Genomic DNA, 17,463 nt, shown 5'->3' on the forward strand with positions numbered 1-17,463 from the left:
ATCCCGTGATGTGACGCCCCGAGGCGGCCCGGGGGGGGGCCCTCCCCACTCACCATGGCATCCATGAAGGGGAAGGCAGCGAGGTACAGGAAGGCCCTTCTTGTCTTACTCCCCACTGACTCATCCACGTGGTGCAGCTTGTTGATGATGTAGTAGCCTAAGTCGCTGTATGCTGAAGAGGGTCAAGAAACACACATGGCGATACTCAGAAAATCATCTCTTCAAGGGCCTGCTATCACAAGAGTTAACACATGTGAGAGGCAGCATTTGTATGCTGTTGGAAAATTTGGAAATTCAGGGAAGCAGACAGAAGGAAGTGACCGATAACCTCATCTATCCAAGTGACTCTGGTTCTCCCTGACCAGGTCGGTCTTTCATGGATGTGTAAGGGGCCCTGGTGGTGCTCTGGGTTGAGTGCTGGTCTGCTAACTGAAAAGGCTGGAGGTTCAAATCCATTAGTCAGCCCTCAGGGGAAAGCTCAATCTGTCTTCTCCTCTACAGATTTACAGTCTTGGGTGGAAATGTGAAATGGTGCAACCATTATGGAAAGCAGTTTGGCAATTCCTCGTGGCTGACAGGACTGACAGGCCCCAGCTCCCAGCTGGAAACAAAGGAGGGCCCTTCAATGATTTAGATCCTCCCAGAAGAGCTGTGGGTGAGCATTAACATTACTGGTAAGTATATTCATTTTCTCCTGGACACAAGAGCCTACTATTTGGTCCTAAAAGCTTTCTGAGGTCCCAACTCTTCTCACTATTTCTTAGTTGTTGGAATTGATGGAAAACCTCATAAGCAGCTCCTTACTTCACCTCTGCCTTGCATGTGGACTTCCAAGCTGTAAAACAACCCAGTGGTAGATGGAATTTGGTCCAGGACTTAAGAACAATAAATGACACAGTTGAACCTCTATATCTTGTGGTTCCTAACCTTTATACTATCATAGACAAAGTGCTAGTCAATAAGCCTTTTATTTTAAGAACTACCTTCCCTCTGTAACTTGTTTTGTGTCACTGTTAGAACCTCTACTTGGAATATTATTACTTTTAATTTTTGACTCATGTACTTTTAACTTGTTAGTTAAATTTGTGTCTTTTAGGCTGCAATAATTTCATGGTACATCTTCAAGGATATGAACATGTATGGTTAAGCACAATTGATAACAGTGCATCTAAATTCCAAAAGCAATCTCCACAATAGTCTACATATTTCCTATCGCCAAAGGGGCCCTTTAGAGTAGTGAGAGAAGATCTTCACCCTCAAACCTACAGAGTCCCTTTTCAGCAGGAAGTAGCTAAGAGAGTACGCCGTCCCCTTTCCCTTATGAATCAGGGTGAAGTTTCTCTCAGGGAGGAGTGATAGAGAATGGCAAGGGACACACTGACAAAGGAGATGAATTAAAACTGGCTTTGACAAGCATTGTGGCAATGGACAATTAAAACATACTTTCAAGGGGAAAAAATAGAGGAACGAACTGGGAGGAGGGTAGAGAAAATAGTGCAACAATGAATGAATGGAAACCCAAAATCTCTGTAAATGTTCATTAAAATTAAAAAATTTAATTAAAAAAAACCTGGGAAAGGAAATAAATAATCCGGCAATATCATTTGAAAGCTGGGAATAGAAATAGCATTTAGAGCTGTGGCATAAATGGACTTATGTGGGCATACTGCTATTCCCCGCTCTGCCCAAAGGCTGAGGACGTCAAGGTGCTGAAATCCTTACCCCACATCTGTGGATGTGGTCTGATGACACAACCTCCCACAGTGCAGTCTAGCGTTGTGTTAATGAGGCCATGCCCTGATGGAGGTGGAAGGGCACAGGGCAGTGGAGCTGGGACAGAGAACGGAGGGCCTCTCTCTTGGGGCACAGGGGTACGCCTGACTAGTGACAATGCTGTGGACAGCAGAACTGTGTACTGAGGTCAGAGGGTGGAGAGAGGGGGAGAGGGATGGAGAAACAGAACACAGAGAGAGAGAACCAGAGACAGACAGACTCCCTTCACATTAGTCGTCTGGGTAGTTCAGAGCAGATGGGACACGTGGTTTGAGCCTTCCAGGCTGGGTCTGATGTTGGCTTGTGCTGCCCAGGATTACAGACTGAACTGCTAACCCCACACCTATGGTTGTGCTCTAAATATGTAACAAGCCTTCAACAACCAATCTACTGCCACTCTGAAAAGGCCATACTAGAGAAGGAGGGTTCTAAACTAATCACTTCTGCGTTGTAAAGAGATCAGAGTGGACACAGAGGCAGGCGTGCAAACTGAGGGAGGCGGTGCCACCCGAGGAGACCCACGGAGCAAAGGACCAAGGAATGCCAGCCAGGAAGGCATGGGCAAGGCTGAGCCTGACCCGGAATTGAACCTTCAGAGTGGTGAGAAAAGAAACCCCTGTTCCTTAAAGCTGCCTGCTGTGGTCTCTGTGCTTCAACACTGCAGGAAAGGAAGACAATCAGAAATGTCACGATCCATTTCACTCCTTTCCTCTGTAAACACCCCAACTTAATACAATGTCCAGGGAGCGCTGGGGCTGGGGGGGGGCGGGCATGGTCCTTCGGGAGCCTGAGCTGTACTTCTACCCCAAGACCGCACCTCGCTGATGGTCTGAATCTACTAGGGTGCTGCTGTCCAGAAAGGTGGGTGATCTCCTCCCCTGTGATTCGGCCTCAGGAACCCACTGGAGCCACCAGTCAGAACGGGACAATGAGTTCAATGAGTTTAGAGACTATGCTATTCAAGGAGCCCTGGTCAAGGTGTGGAGTGGGGTCTGTGTGTGTTTGGACTGTGGTGTAAAAGGTCAGCAGTTTGGACGCACCCACAGCCTCTTGCCTGCTCAGGTTTCAAATTCAACAGTTCAATGCACCGGCGCATGGCTGACCTTCCAGTCACTGTGAATCACACGGGGAAGACTGCCCAACTTCCTCCCTCTGTGGACTCAAACCACCGGCCTGTGGCTTGTCAGGACAACTCCTTACTAGACCATCAGAGCTCACTCATCCTGCAGTCTTGGAAAACTCACAGAGGGTGGCTGTGAGTCAGACGCTCACCTCCATCTCCACCAACCCGTGGGTCTGGTTTTTCCTGGTTTTCTTAGAATTGATTTGACCCTCCAGGCTGCAACAATGGGCTTCAGTAAGGAGCTTGTGAGGGCAGCCTGGGACTGTGTAAGGTGGCTGTATGCTGTGTGTAGGGTCATAAGGAGTCACAGTCAACTGACAGGAACCTAACAACAACGATACAACGTTTCATCCAAACCTTCAAATGTGGCCTCTGTACAGGGCGACACTGAGCCCTGACAGACAAGTGCTGTGCTGACTGCAAGACGGCATGGCCTTTCCCCGAGCCTGAGCCCCCGGCTGGGTACGCTCGACGCCATCCCTGGGTATCTGGGGGCCGTGGGTCCCCTGGGCACCCAGCCATCTTTGCCTCTTTCTCCCAGGTGTCCTTACTTGAGGAAGGATGCGATTAGAACTAGAAGCTTCTGTGCTGCAGGAACTGGAATGCATCCCAGCAAGGGCTCCGCCCAGCCTCTCCCCTCCCCCACGCCCGCTAGCTAGTTCCAGCCAGGGCGCTGGCTGGGGGTAATTTGTTTAAGATGCTTTGCAATAAAGGCCATAATTAGCTGGCTAGCTGCCTTAGCAGCATGTAGGAACCTTCAGCTTCTACAAATGGCCTTACCAAAACTGTTCAGAAGCAGCTGGCATTCCTTAAGAGCAGAAGGTTGTGCACTATATTAAATGGGATTTCTGCACAGCTGGATTGAGGCGGGTGGGCTCGAGGACCCTGGCCTGACCTATTTACAGATAGACAGTGACTTTAGCGAGCTGACCAGCCGCAGGGCGTGGACTCGGGTATGTGTGTCAGAGGGAAGGTGTGCTCCCTGGGGTTTTCAGTGGTGGATTCTTGGAAGCCTTTCTTCTGAGGTGCCTCTGGGTAGACTCAAACCTTTAACCTTTTGGTTTGCAGTGTGTTGACTCCCTGTGCCAAGGCCATGCCTGCTCAGCTCCCCCAACCTCAGCCAATGTGGGTGGCGAGCCATTTCCTAATCACTGCTGCTCGACAGTGACCAACACTTTTTGCAAAATGCCAGGAAATACTAACATTGACTGAAACAACACTTTCTCTTTCTCTCTGTCTCTATTTCTCTCTCTCTCTCTCTTTTCCCATGTGCCCTGAGGTAAAAGATTTAAAAAACGATTTCTCCCATCTAGTAACAGGATGAGATATGTGCACTTTACTAAGAGGCAAACTTGAGAAGCTTTATTCTAAATCAAGGGTTGTGGGAGGGCAGTGCTGTACGATGGTGATAGGATGGTATGAATAAGTTCAGAATTCTATATATATGTATCAGTTATAAAACTATGTTGTTGATGTTGTTGTTAGGTACCGTCTAGTCATAGACGACTCATAGCAACCCTTCGAACAAAAGGCCTGAGCACTGTTCATAGAGTTTCCAGAGACAAGCCATTTTGGAAGTGGATGCCACTCCTGCTTCCAGGCTTGTTTTAATCGAGGAGCTCCACCAAACACTGTCCACCTTGGGTGACCATTATCACATTTGACACATTAGTGTCACAGTGTTTAGCATCACAGCAACCATGAGTTACCTCTGTACAGCAATGCACCCCAGTGACCACTCCCAGACAGGGAGGCAGTCTTGGAGGTGACTGGCTATCTCCTAGATCTGCGTAATAAAGTGCTTATGGATACTGCAATTGTTGGTCTTATTGGTGATTTGGCTACAGAAAGAACCTCTTGCGTCCAGTAACAGCGGCGTGGCTCGCCCACAGTTTCTGGAGAAGAGCCTGTGCCTGCAATAGATGCCCAATAGCCAGGTTGGGGGACGGTCACCACCAACTGCAAATGTCTCAAGGCTAGGAAGATGCCCATCTTGCCAGTGAGGTCCAAAAGTGGTGGTGGGGAAAGGCAGGGAAAACACGCAGGGGCACGCTTCAGAAATATTTCCTGCACAGCTCAGACCACTGCATGAAGTGAATCATGCGAAGTTCTGGTTCCCGGTGTAGCAGTTATGGTTACACTACACTTGGGGTCTGTCAGGTGTGCAGTGCTGTCGTCTGTGGCCCTGTGGACCCTGTGAAGTCCAGATCTGAACCCTGCTCTATCCTGCAGTGTCCTCACGACCTTGGCTGTGCTTGAATCCACTGCTGCAGCCATAATGTCCCTCTAGCTCATTGAGGATCTTCCTCTCTTGCACTGACCTTTCCCGGGATGAAGTCTTACTCCTATTCTAACCTCTCTTGACAACATGCCCGAAGCACGTGAGATGAAAGGTGTAATAGTTTTGTGACAAAGTTTGAAATAGCGTGAAAAAAAAAAGCTATGAAAATATGACACAGAGACGTCAGGTGAGCCCACGATGTTGGGGAAAAAATGGAGCCAACAGATTTCTCTGATGCAGGCGAGACTTCCAGTTTGTGAAAAAGACAGCATCTGTGACGAGTAATCAACCGGATGTTTCAGGTGGGATGGAAAAGAATTCTTAATCACTGCAAATGCGACAAAGTGGGCCTAGTAAGAGGGTCCTCTATTATGAAGGGCACATGCAATTAATAACAGGTGACAGAACCAAAGAGCTTTTAGTGACCTCTGACCCAAGCCTGCTGGAAATGTCCCCCCATGATCCATTAACTGATGCAAAGAGGAATCCCTCAGAAGGAAAGCCAATGCTCCAGGGACGGCGGGTTATTAATCGATGTGGGAGTGTATTGTTCTTGGTAAAGACCCTCCGTGAGATGGACTGGCTTACCCAGAGGCGGCAACAACAACAACAATAATAATAAGAAGAAGTCAGAAGTGGCTCAAGGGCACCTCATCACATCCACAACTGTGGCAGGGTGTCGAATGCTGAAGGGCAAACAGAGAAATCCCAGGACAGAGTATCAGCCTGGGAATCAGGGTGGCCAGTGCCTGGAATAATAGTGAAATACACACAGCCTGGGAAAATCCTACCAAGGAGAGTATGCAGAATGCTATAATACACCTTGGTGCTGCCTGTTGGGTGCCATAGAGTCGGACTGACTCATAGCTGACCCTCCAGAGGGTTTTCAGAGGCTGTATATTGCCTGAGAGAGGAACAGTCACCTTTTCCCAGAGGAGCAGCTGATGGACTTGAACTACCAGCCTTTGGGTTGGCAGTGCAACTCCTTACTCACCAGGCTAGCAGAGCTCTCTAAAATATATCTAGTTGTCCCCCTATTAAACAACGTCTTTAAGAAGTCATGAAAGTATAAAGAAACAAATAAACAGAACCTAAGAGATCTTGTAAAAAGAAAAAAAAATCTTGTTATTGAAGAAAACATGGCTGGTAAAGGATTTAATTTTACTTAGATCCACAATCATCGTGGAAACAGGGGTCAAGAAATGAGATCATATTGCAATGGGCTATTCTGCTTGCAAGGCTCTCTTTTAAAGTGCCAACGAGCAAGGGCGTCACTGTGAGGGCTAAGGTGTGCCTAGCTGAAGCCATGGCATGTTTCAATTGTCTGTACATATGTGAGAAAGTTGCACAATGAATAAAGACCCAAGAAGAACTGCTGCCTTTGAACTGTGGTGTGTGTGAAGAATATGAGTGATTGCGTGGACTGCCAGAAGAACAAATTAATCTGTCTTGAAAGAAGTGAACAAAAACGCTCCTTAGAGACAAGGGTAGGAGACCCTTTGCCCCGTGACTCTGAAGGGGGACATCATCCTTGGGAAAGAAGAGGGTCAGTGAAAGAGAGGGGACCCTCAAAGACACGGACTGACACTGACATGGTGGCCACAGCGATGGGCTTAAACACAGTGGAGGTGGGGAGGAGGGAGCATATTTGAAAGGTGTGTGTTCCTGTGTGCTGCTACACTCCACTCTGACTAATAGCAACCTACAGACAGAGGAGAACCGGCCCCTGGGGGCTCCGGGGCTATCATCCTCATAGAAATGGGTTGCAAACCCATGTTTATCGCAGCTTTGTTCAAAATAGCAAAGGGTTGGAAACAACCTAAGTGTCCATCAACAAATGAATGGATAGAGAAGTTCTGGTATATTCACACAACGGAATAATACGCTGCATTGATAAACAAGAAACTCATGAAATATTATTCAAAGTGGGTGAGCCTGGAGGACATTATGCTGAGTGAAATATCTCAGTCACAAAAGGACAAATCCTGCACAGGGCCACTGCTGTAAAACAGGACTGACATTGGGGCTTGGGGGGAGACTGAGCAAGATGGGTTCAATAATGTATACTACATTGAAACAGATAAAGAAAACTGTTTAAAAGGGATATGTGATTAGTTATTATTGTCATGACAGGAGTCCAGAAGGAAGGCTGCATAGTGGAGTGGACTTAGGGGGGGAGATTGTATAACAATGAAAAGATTTTTCTTTTACTTTTCAAAGAGAAGAGCAAACAGGGTGGGGAGGGGTGGGCAGGGAGAAAAGTGCAACAATGAATGAATGGAAATCCAAAGTCTCTGTAAACTTTCATTAAAATTAATAATTAAAAAAAAAATAAAGAAATGGCTTGTTAGGCCTTTTCTCCTGCAGACCCAGTGGTGGGTTCACGCTGCCAACCTTTTGGTTAGCATGCAAGGCCTTAACCATCTTGCAGCCAAGGCTCCTTGAAAACCAGAACAAGATTGCTGTCAGGTGCTGCTGAGTATGACTTCCATATAGTGACCCTATGAAGAGCAGACGTGAGTGCTGTCCTACCCTGTGCCAACCTCACAGTCTCTGACATACTGGAGCCCACTGCTGTCAATCCATCATGCCAACCCATCCCACTGGGGCTCTTCCCTCCTTCGCTGACCCCTCCATCTTTCCAAGCATTTATGTTCCTTTCCAAGGAATGGCCTCACCTCGCTACATGTCCAAAGTATGGGAGATGAAGCTTTGCCTTGAAGAAGGCTGTCCCTCAGGTGTGACAATTACTGCTCCCTGGGGTGGGGGGCGCTGGAGGCCTCAGGCTGCAGTTGTACGTTCTAAGGCCTCGCGCTATCCCTGCCCACTGCCCCCTCCCTTGGCCCCCTCCTCTCTCCCTCCTGATGTCTGCTGGGTTCTAACCTCCTTACAGCCTCAGCGCAAGGCGGCTGTCCTCTCAGCTCTCAACCAGCCCTGTGCTTCTCCATGCTTTTACTTCTCCAGCTTCCAAGTCCATGCTACTCCCTGCCTTCAGCATCTTGTCTTCCCCAGCCGCGCCTGCCTTTCTTCTTTAGCCTGGGCTGTGTTCTCAAGTCCAGGGGTGGCCCTCACTCCCTTGATCTGACTTTGGGCTCCATCTTCCTGCTCTCAAAAGCCCATGCTGACTGAATACAGCTCTCACCAGGGTCCTTCTTGCTGTCAGTACTGAAGACACAGGCTTGTTTACGAACCACAGCTGTCGGTGTGCCGGGTGTATTGTCACCATGCATATTGGTCAGCATGCCTACTGTGTGTACTGTGACAGAGTCTATCGGTCACCAGGCCTTTTGTACAGCTGTCACCTCTATGGCCAGTCTTAGTGCAGTAGGACCAGAATTGGCATGAAAATGCCAGCTGTTTCTATGTATATTTTATCAAGGCACTGATGGCACAGGTGGGCACTGGATTATTTAAAAGGTGAGTGAACCTGACAGTCTTATTCTTATTCTTTAGGCCTGGGGAGGGTCACTTTTGGAACAAAATCCCCCCACACTCAAAGCAGGAGACCCGCTCTTTAATGCCAGTGGAGGGTCTCCTTACAGACAAAATACCTCATTCACATTCACGACATCGATATGGGAAGTGGGTGGACTTTTAAGCAGTAGCTGAGAACATCTGAGAAGAGAAATGATGACAGTTAAACATGCAGAAAGCACCATGCTGGGAAAGGCGATGACGTTTTACACAGGTAGAGGAGGGAGCGAAACATCAGGGGATCAAAGAATTAGAAGTAAACAAACGAACAAACAACAATGTACAGAGTGCAGTTTGTCCCCGAAACCACAGCCTGCCTGCTACGAGCTTCAGTTAATGTGACTGGAAAGGAGAGCCACCGTTTACAATTTTACCTAGAGTAAAATATTAATTTAGAGCGTCACATTCTTGATTGAGCCTTTGAATCTAAGATGAGGAACAGACATGGAAGGCTTGTGCTGTGCCGTGGCTTAGCCCTTCAGATCTAGTTAAGAAACAAGCCTCTTCACAGGGTCCCGAAGCCTCCCACTCCCCAAAGCACCCTTCCCCTTCCTTGGTGCCCTCATGTGTCCTTACAGCCGTCAGAAAAATCAAAGATCATGATAAAGAGAGGCAAAGTCATTAAGGCCGTATTTTTGTGTCAAAAACGAAGGCTTAAAGCAGTTAGATTACTCTTGCTTGAGAGAAGGAACAGAGAAATGAGGTATTAAACCTCGCGTGCTGTGTTCACATTTGCACTCTGGGTTCAGCACATTGAATCTGTATCTGCAGCTTCTTGCACTGTAACAAGGACCTGCCCAGGAGAGGTTCACATGGGAAACGCGGTAAGGTGCCTTCGAGCTGACGAGGACTCACAGAGACCCCTATGAACAGCAGACCTGATGGAAGTCTGCCCTGTCCTGGGCCATCCTCAACATTCCTGTCACGGCCAAGCCCACTGTTCCTGACTCTGTGTCAGCCCATCTCGTCAAGGGTCTGCTTCTCTTTCGCTGACCCCTCACCTTTTGCAGCATGATGTCTTTCCCCGAGGACTTTCCTCTCCTGACAGCACTGCAGGAAAGAGAGACTGCTGGGTATCAGCCCAAGCACATGTGATTCAGGAGGCTGGCGAGAGCCGCCCAGGCCACATACGTCTGGGGTGTTTGCTCTTTCGTTTTAACTCTATCATGACTTTCTTGTCGTTTCACCTGAGAGCTGACTGTTACAGGTGATATGTAAAGAGCTGTTTTCATGGTCACAAGACAAGCGGCCTCATGGTAAGAAGCTGTGCTGCAAGCCCAAAGGCACACGGTGGCTTGAAACCCACCAGCTGCTCTGTGGAAGAAGGATGGGCAAGCACTCCCATGTGACTTACTGCCTTTGGAAACCTGCTGGTGGGTCAGCCATGGGTTGGTTGCAACCTGATGGTACACAACAACAACAACAACAAGACACGAGATAGGGAGCTCTGGGGCTGTAGACTGTAGGGAGTTATGTTTTGTTTTTCTTTAAATTATTATTAAATTTTATTAGTTTTAATGAACATTTACAGAGATTTTGGGTTCTCATTCATTCATTGTTGCGGGAGTTATGCTTTTAATCCCACGTGATTTAGAGCTTCTGAAAACCCACTGCAGGGTCAGCTGGGAGTCAGTTCCTCAGTGGCAGTGAGTTGCACAAGACGTGAACATGGATTGAGCTATCCACAGCAGGCTTCACGTCGAGTAGAAACTGGCACTGGGCAGGAAGATGAATCTGAAGTTTGATGGCAGGAAGAGGAGGGAATGGAGGGCAGTATCTCGGAGCCTGTGGCTAAAATTATGGGTTCAGGAGAGCTTACCAGAAGCCAGAACCAAACCCACAGCCATCAAGTTCATTCTTGCTCCTGGCTCCCGCATGAGATGCAGAGGGGAACTGCCCCGGAAGGGTTCCTACTGTCACATGCAGGGATGCCAGGCCTTTCCTTTTACCCCAAAGATTATTTTTGAACATCCACCATTAGGGTAGTAGTTGAGTACAAGCAATTTGTTCAGGAGCTTAGAAGTCAAATGATAGAGGAAAGATGTGAACAAAGACGAGTGATATCGCAGATACAGAAAGCAAGAGGGCAACTGAAGAGGGAGGTGGGAGATTGGACAGACACCAACAAACTCGAAGAGGAAAAGGACCTTCTTAGTAGTTGCAGAAAATACTTTTCAAAAGTAGGTAAGAGGCTAAATGATAATAAAAATGTCACAATTGATAAAAAAACAATTTTTAAATCTATCTGGGCTATAAAAACTTTCTGGTTTAATGCTTGTACTATGATATTCTTAAAACTGAAAACCATGACATTTAACTTCTAAAATGATGCTGATTTTTATGTCAACAACTCCACTTCCTCATTCCAGATTTCCAACAGCACCACACACACAGTTTGTCTTGCACCCTTACTGACAGCTACCCAAAAGCAGCGCCACTCTGGTGGTTCAAATCCACCAGAGGAGCCGTGGAGAAAGACGGGCCGTCTCCTTCTGTGCGATTCACAGCCTCTGAAGACCTCTGAACACTGGTGAGTCAGCTCTGGGGCAGTTCCAACTCAATGGTAATGAATGAATTTTGATTTCTCTGAAATTCTCATTCAACCCTTGATAGAACAAGAAATGCCAACTTTATTTGGAAGCCAAAACAAACAAACAAAAATAACAAAGTGGAATTAACTTACCTAACTAGGCAAGTCTCTTATTTTTTAAATTTTTAAATTTATTTTATTTTTTTTTTTTTGGGTGTATACCATCAAATCAGATCTGACTGGTACAGGAGGAGATTGACCCTCCTTCTCCAGCATAGCATCTGGTCGATTCAAACAGTGTACTTTTTTCACAACCAACTAATACATTTCAAGATTTTGAATACATCAGTGTTAATTTCGATTTTCAGAGGTAACCTAACAAACTACTATTATGTTTTGTTTTAAGGAATATAAATTTCAATAAAGCTACTAAAATGCAAAAAAACCCCAAAAAACAGTGTACTTTTAGGATTACGGTGCAGCTTCTTGCCACTAGGCCACCAGAGCTCCCCTATTTTTTTTTAAAAAAATGAAGGAATTTTCTCAAATATACATAGTCTTTTTGAATACAGCCCAGATTAAACTAAGCTGCAGACCTTTTCTTTGAATAACAGATCCATGTGCAAACTCTCAGGCCCTGAGTTACCACTCAGGCCCTAAATCTGGGCAGAGAAAGCTCACCTTCAGAAATCAATGGTCACTATCAAAACGTGGATGTATGATCTGGCCAATCAGCCAACATGCTGTTGCCCACGCGGTCCGTAGTATGAAACTCTATGCTGTGTTAAAAATGAAGGCCACAATAGGTCCTACCCCATTTACCTAAGATACCCAGTTAGGGGAGTGAGTGCGGACAGGCAGTGGTGGGGCGACAACTCCAGCCCCTTTCCTTACCCTGACATCCAGGCTGCTGTAAGGCTGTGCCCAGTGGCTCTGTGAGGTTTCTTTCACAGTGCCTTCTAAAACTGGGCTTGATAGATGGGCACCCGATGCGGGTACCAGGTCAGGAGAGCTGTCTGAAAGCCAGGACTCATGCCCTTGAGGTTTCATCTCCAGCAGAAGCTAGGAGATGCAGAGCGACTCTTCAGGAACGTGGTTTTCCAAGGCCTGGGTTAACCACAGGGAGCTGTGTGGTTTAACCACTGGGTCACCAGGACTTCTCTGACACTGGCAAGTGCTACCCTTAGATACTGGAAGCAGGAGTGGCATCCACTTCCTAAATAACATGCCTCCGGAAACTCTATGAACTTTGAAAAGTGTCGATAGTTATTGAAAGGCTTTAGGCCTTTTGTTCATAGGGTTGCTATGAGTCGAGCTTGACTTAAAGGTAATCAACAACAACAACAACAACAACAACCCTTAAGATACACTCGCCATTGTTGTTGTGTACCTTTAAGCTGGAACCACAGGTTTTCAGAGGCGGTAAATCAGACAGGAGGAGACTGTCCCATCTTCTTCCCACAGAGCAGCTGGTGGATTTGAACAGTGTACCTTTGGGTTTTCAGCACAGCTCTTTACCACTAAGCTACCAGAGTTCCCATTAGATATGCCCACCATTATTAATGAAACCATTCCTATTCTGACATGTGGTTTGGAAATCAGACACAAAACCACAGCTTCCCAAAGCAAACATTTCATTTTCTAAAGAGAGGCACACAAACTCAATCCCTCCCCCACTCCCCTGGAATCTTCAGAGGGAACATATGACAACGACTAAAAAGATCACATATGACAATAACTCTACATGTTTAGATGGAGGAAGATGTGCCCGCAGCCAGGTTCTCCCAGGGCGGCCCAAGTCCTTACCTATCAGCGTGTGGAAGACGGCAGCGATGGCTCCGGCCACCACCATGCACAGGACGGCCTTGGTCCGGTCACGCTTGCTGTTCACGAACACCAGGCCCACATTTTTAAAGTCACTCATGGGCCCCGTGAAGAACTTCATTAGGGAGTATGCCAGCCCGTAGCTGGCCAGCATTTCAACCGCATCTTCCTTTACAGCGGCAATCCCCCGGTTCAAGGCCTGTGGAGACAACACACACAGAGCTTAGACATGCATGCCTCAAAACAACATATCATCTCACGCCAGTCAGAATAGCAAAATTTAACAAAACAGCAAACATCAAATGCTGACGAGGTTGTGGAGAAACTGAAACCCTTATTCACTGCTGGTGGGAGTGTAAAATGGTGCAACCACTGTGGAAGATGGTATGGTGCTTTCTCAAAAAGTTGCAAATAGAAATACCACTCGACCCAGCAATTCCACTACTGGGAATTTACCCTCAAGAAACCACAACCACCACCCAAGCAGACATGTGCACACCCATGTTTATTGAGGCTTTGTTCACAATAGCAAAGAGCTGGAAACAACACAAGTGCCCATCAACAAACGAATGGATAGAGAAGCTATGGTATAGTCACAGAATGGAATACTACGCTGCACTGAAAAACAAGGAACTCATGAAATATTATTTAAAATGGATGACCCTGGAGGACATTATGCTGAGTGAAATATCTCTATGACAAAAGGACAAATAGTGCATAGGGCCACTGTTGTAAAATGGGACTGACATCAGGGCTGAGGAAAGACAGAAAAGGAGGGGAGGAATGATGTATAGTGCATTGAAACAGATGAGGGACAGAACTGTTTAAAAGGGATATATGATTAGGTATTATTGTTAAGACAGGAGTCCAGAGTGAAGGCTGCATAGTGGAGTGGACTTGGGGGTAGGGATTGCATAACAATGAAAGAGTTTTTCTTTTTCTTTTCAAGGAGAAGAGTGAACTGGGGGAGGGGGTAAGTGGGCAGGGAGAAAAGTGCAACAATGAATGACTGGAAACCCTACATCTCTGTAAACTTCAATAATAAAATTAATAAAAAAGAAAGATAATATAAAAAATGATAACAGTTAAAAAAAAGTCTGCTTCTCAGGGATGCATATGTCTAAAACCAGCCTCTACAGAGACTTAGATGAGATAGGGTGACACAGTGGCTGTGGCGATGATGTGTCAGAGGTGAGGATGGCTCAGGTTAGGGCAGGATTCAGGGCCTCTGTTCATAAGGTCACTATGAGTTGTAGACAACTTGACAGCACATAACAACAACATAGAGACTCGGAAGCTGTGGTGGCTCAGCAGGCAAGGAGATGTGCTGCCAACCTAAAGGTGGGCAGTTTGAATCCTCCAGCTGCTCTGCAGGACAAAGATGGGCAGTCTCGTGTGTGATTTATAACCTCTGAAAACCCACTGGTGGGTCAGCTCTGAGTGGGTTCCGACTTGATGGGAATCACTGAGTTGTTTAAATATAGAGACTCTGAGCAGCCTACAAAACAAATCACAGTGTAATTTTTTGTAAAGGGTTCTGGTTTTCATTTTTCCTTATATTAGTTTTTATACAGATATCCACATGTTGAAGTTAAAGGAACTAGAATATAAACAGAATGATCCACACAAGTACTTGATGTTAACATCAGAAGGTAATTCCAAAAAATCTTGGCTTGAACATTGACTTAAAAACCTTAACAAGGTTTAATTTTGTTGGCTGATCTGCCTATTGGTAGCAGGCATTCTAGAAAGGAATGACAGTTCCTTTTTGCTTTACAAAGTTGTGTGTGTGCAGGCATCCTCAAATGGCACTGATAGGGGAGGTGTGCAGATTGTGTACAAGGGAGTGTCTTATGTGATCAGGAAGGTACTGCAAGAATTTAGACCCAAACCCTGGGGACTGGCTTTCAAAGGACACTCTTTCCCCAATACTCTGTAGTTTAGACAAATAGAAGAACAAACAAACACAACCTCTGATAGACAAAATGCAGTGCTTTCAGGTATCACTTGCATCAGGGCACGGACAGTCTCGCATGTTAACTACCCCTCAGGAGACCTGTGTAGACGGTATGACCAAATGAACCCACCAAACTGCTCACTCACTCACTGCTGTCGAGCTGGGACACACAGCTGACCCTCTCGTGGGATTTTGGAAATTGTAAGTGGCATGAGAGGAGGTTGCTCTTCTTTCTCCCAAGGTGCTGGGGGTGGATTTGAAATGACAGAGATGTACAACCTTTGGGTTAACTGTACAACTTCCACACCACCAGCTTTCCCTCATGGATTACGGCACGTTGTCAATCTAACTTGACACACCGTGGGAACAAACCAACTGGTGTGACTCGCTCTGCTGTGGTATCTGCTTCTCAGTGCCGTCTCCCAGGTGTGCCTGCAGGCCTTTGTTCCGGCTGTCTACGCAGAACTCAAGGGGCTTCAAACTCTTCCAAAGCTGGCTGCTTCATTCCTTTCATTGGAAGAGAAATAGCTGCCTGATGCAGTTAAACATTCTATGCAAAGTGGTGTTAGGAAAAAGAATGCTCTGATGAGAAAATGCCAGTGTTTGCAAACGACTTTTAAACAATCTAGAGCAAATGTGTGTGCTGGGCGGAGGAACTCAGTATCATTCTCCTGCTGAAGCTGGTCTTATACAAGCTCGTTTTTGAGAAGCGCTGTCAATTGTACCTTTAACTCTCTTCCTTTTTTGTTTTCTCCCCCAGTAACAACGTAAACTTTCTTCTTCACCTTTCAGATCACACACTCTGCCATGGTGCCTTAGAGAGAGTATTTTCTCTTTTACCAAAGCCAAGCTAACGCCTTATACCCCCAACAAAGCACACCCTCTGTTCACGGGGTGTATCTAGCCAGAGGGCTTCTGCTACGTGCACAAACCTGACACTCGCAGGCTAGTCCCACAGACCTTCTGTGGTGCACGCTGGTGGCCCCTACCCAGATCCTTCCTATTCACCAAGCAGTGCAGCCATCCATCAAAGGAGCCCTAGTGGCACTGTGGTTAAAGTGCTTGACTGCCAATGAAAACGTCAGTGGTTCAAACCCACCAGCTGAAGAAAGCTATGGCGTCCCGTCTCTGTAAAGGTAACAGCCTTGGGAGTGCCACGGGGCAGTTATCTCTGTCCTCCAGGGCCACTGGGAATCGGAACCGACTGTGGGCCTGGTTTGGCTTTGGGACACCCTTGCTCCCCTGAAGTGGCTCTGGCAGCTCTGGCGTGGTTAAGCACTGGCCTCTCCCCTCGAGCAGTACACAGCCCATGAATGACTGCCAGGAGGTGTATCAAAGCATCCTCATTCTAGTGGACCCAGTCCACGGCTCTCCATGACCAGGATAATGGCAGCGTCAGGGGGTAGCGAGCTTGCCTACTGCCCTGCCCTACCCTGTCTCCCCCACCCCTCCCAGAGTGTTCACCCTATGAACCACTTGCCCAGGGATCTCCCAGGAGGTTCTGCTTCGAGGAACCCAGGCTCTGATAACTCTGAATTGCAATCTGTCCTTACACTGGGAACAGGCCTTTTCCCCTCCCACCTTTCCTGAATTTAAGGTGCTAAGTCATTCACTGGCTTTTAAAGCCAATTTTGTTGTTGCTAAGTGCCACCAAGTCAACTACATTCTCATTGTTACTGAATACTGTCAGTTCCGAATCAACCCGTAACATAGCTGGGTTTTCTACAGGGTTTTCAGAGGTAGAAACTTCCCACGGGAGGAGACTGTTCACATTTCTCCTGCCAGCAGCTGGTGGATTTGAACTGTGTATCTTTGGATTGACAGCACAATGCTTTAGCACCAAGCCACCAGAGTCATAGCGATCTTCTGAACAGCAGATCTGAACCCTGCCCTTGCCTGTGCCATCTTCATCATCTCTGCTATCCTTGAGCCCACTGTTAAAGTCACCATGCCAACTCCTCTCATCAGGTCTGCTTTCCTCTCTTGTCACTGTCTTCTTCCGGGAACTGGCCCTCCTGACAACATACCCAAGACACTTGAGGTGAGGTTTCATCACCTTGGCCTCTAAGAATCACTCTGGTTGTCCTTTCTCCATGACCAAAAGCCAATCTAGGTTCACCTAGAAGTCAGGTCATAAAGATTTCTTAGCACATGTTTAAAAAGCATATTAATAGGGCATCCAAATAATACATAATAAAGAGAATGCAGGGGAAACGGATGCCTTTGCACTTGGCTTCTGGCAAAGAGTAGTAACATCCCATGGATTGCCAAAAGAACAAACAAATCTGTCTTGGAAAAAAGTGCATCTAGAGGGTCTGTTGAAAGTCAGGAGAGAGACTTCCTCTCACATACTTTGCACTGGTTCTCTGGTGGGGCCAGTCCCTGGAAAAGGACACCAAGCTCAGTAAAAGTAAGGGGCAAGCCCTAAAGGAGGAACATTCTCAAGGAGATGGGCTGAGCTGGTGGCTGAAGTAGCCCTGAGGGGCCCAAACACAGCAGTG

The 17,463-nt window shown here is 46.9% G+C and overlaps 1 protein-coding gene across 1 annotated transcript in view; it reads right to left on the reverse strand.

Moving 5' to 3' along the window:
• Window positions 1-17,463, reverse strand: part of ANKH (ANKH inorganic pyrophosphate transport regulator) — a 174,533-nt gene that overhangs the window by 40,836 nt on the left and 116,234 nt on the right. The window contains exons 2-3 of the mRNA XM_006895007.1: window positions 12,988-13,204; window positions 54-172 (exon numbers count right to left, since the gene is read on the reverse strand). Of these exons, the coding sequence (XP_006895069.1) occupies window positions 54-172; window positions 12,988-13,204 (336 nt within the window). The remainder of the gene's footprint in view (window positions 1-53; window positions 173-12,987; window positions 13,205-17,463) is intronic.

Source organism: Elephantulus edwardii, unplaced genomic scaffold (assembly GCF_000299155.1).
Source record: "Elephantulus edwardii isolate Elephantulus edwardi_28Jun2011 unplaced genomic scaffold, EleEdw1.0 scaffold00153, whole genome shotgun sequence".
Taxonomy (NCBI): Eukaryota; Metazoa; Chordata; class Mammalia; order Macroscelidea; family Macroscelididae; genus Elephantulus; species Elephantulus edwardii.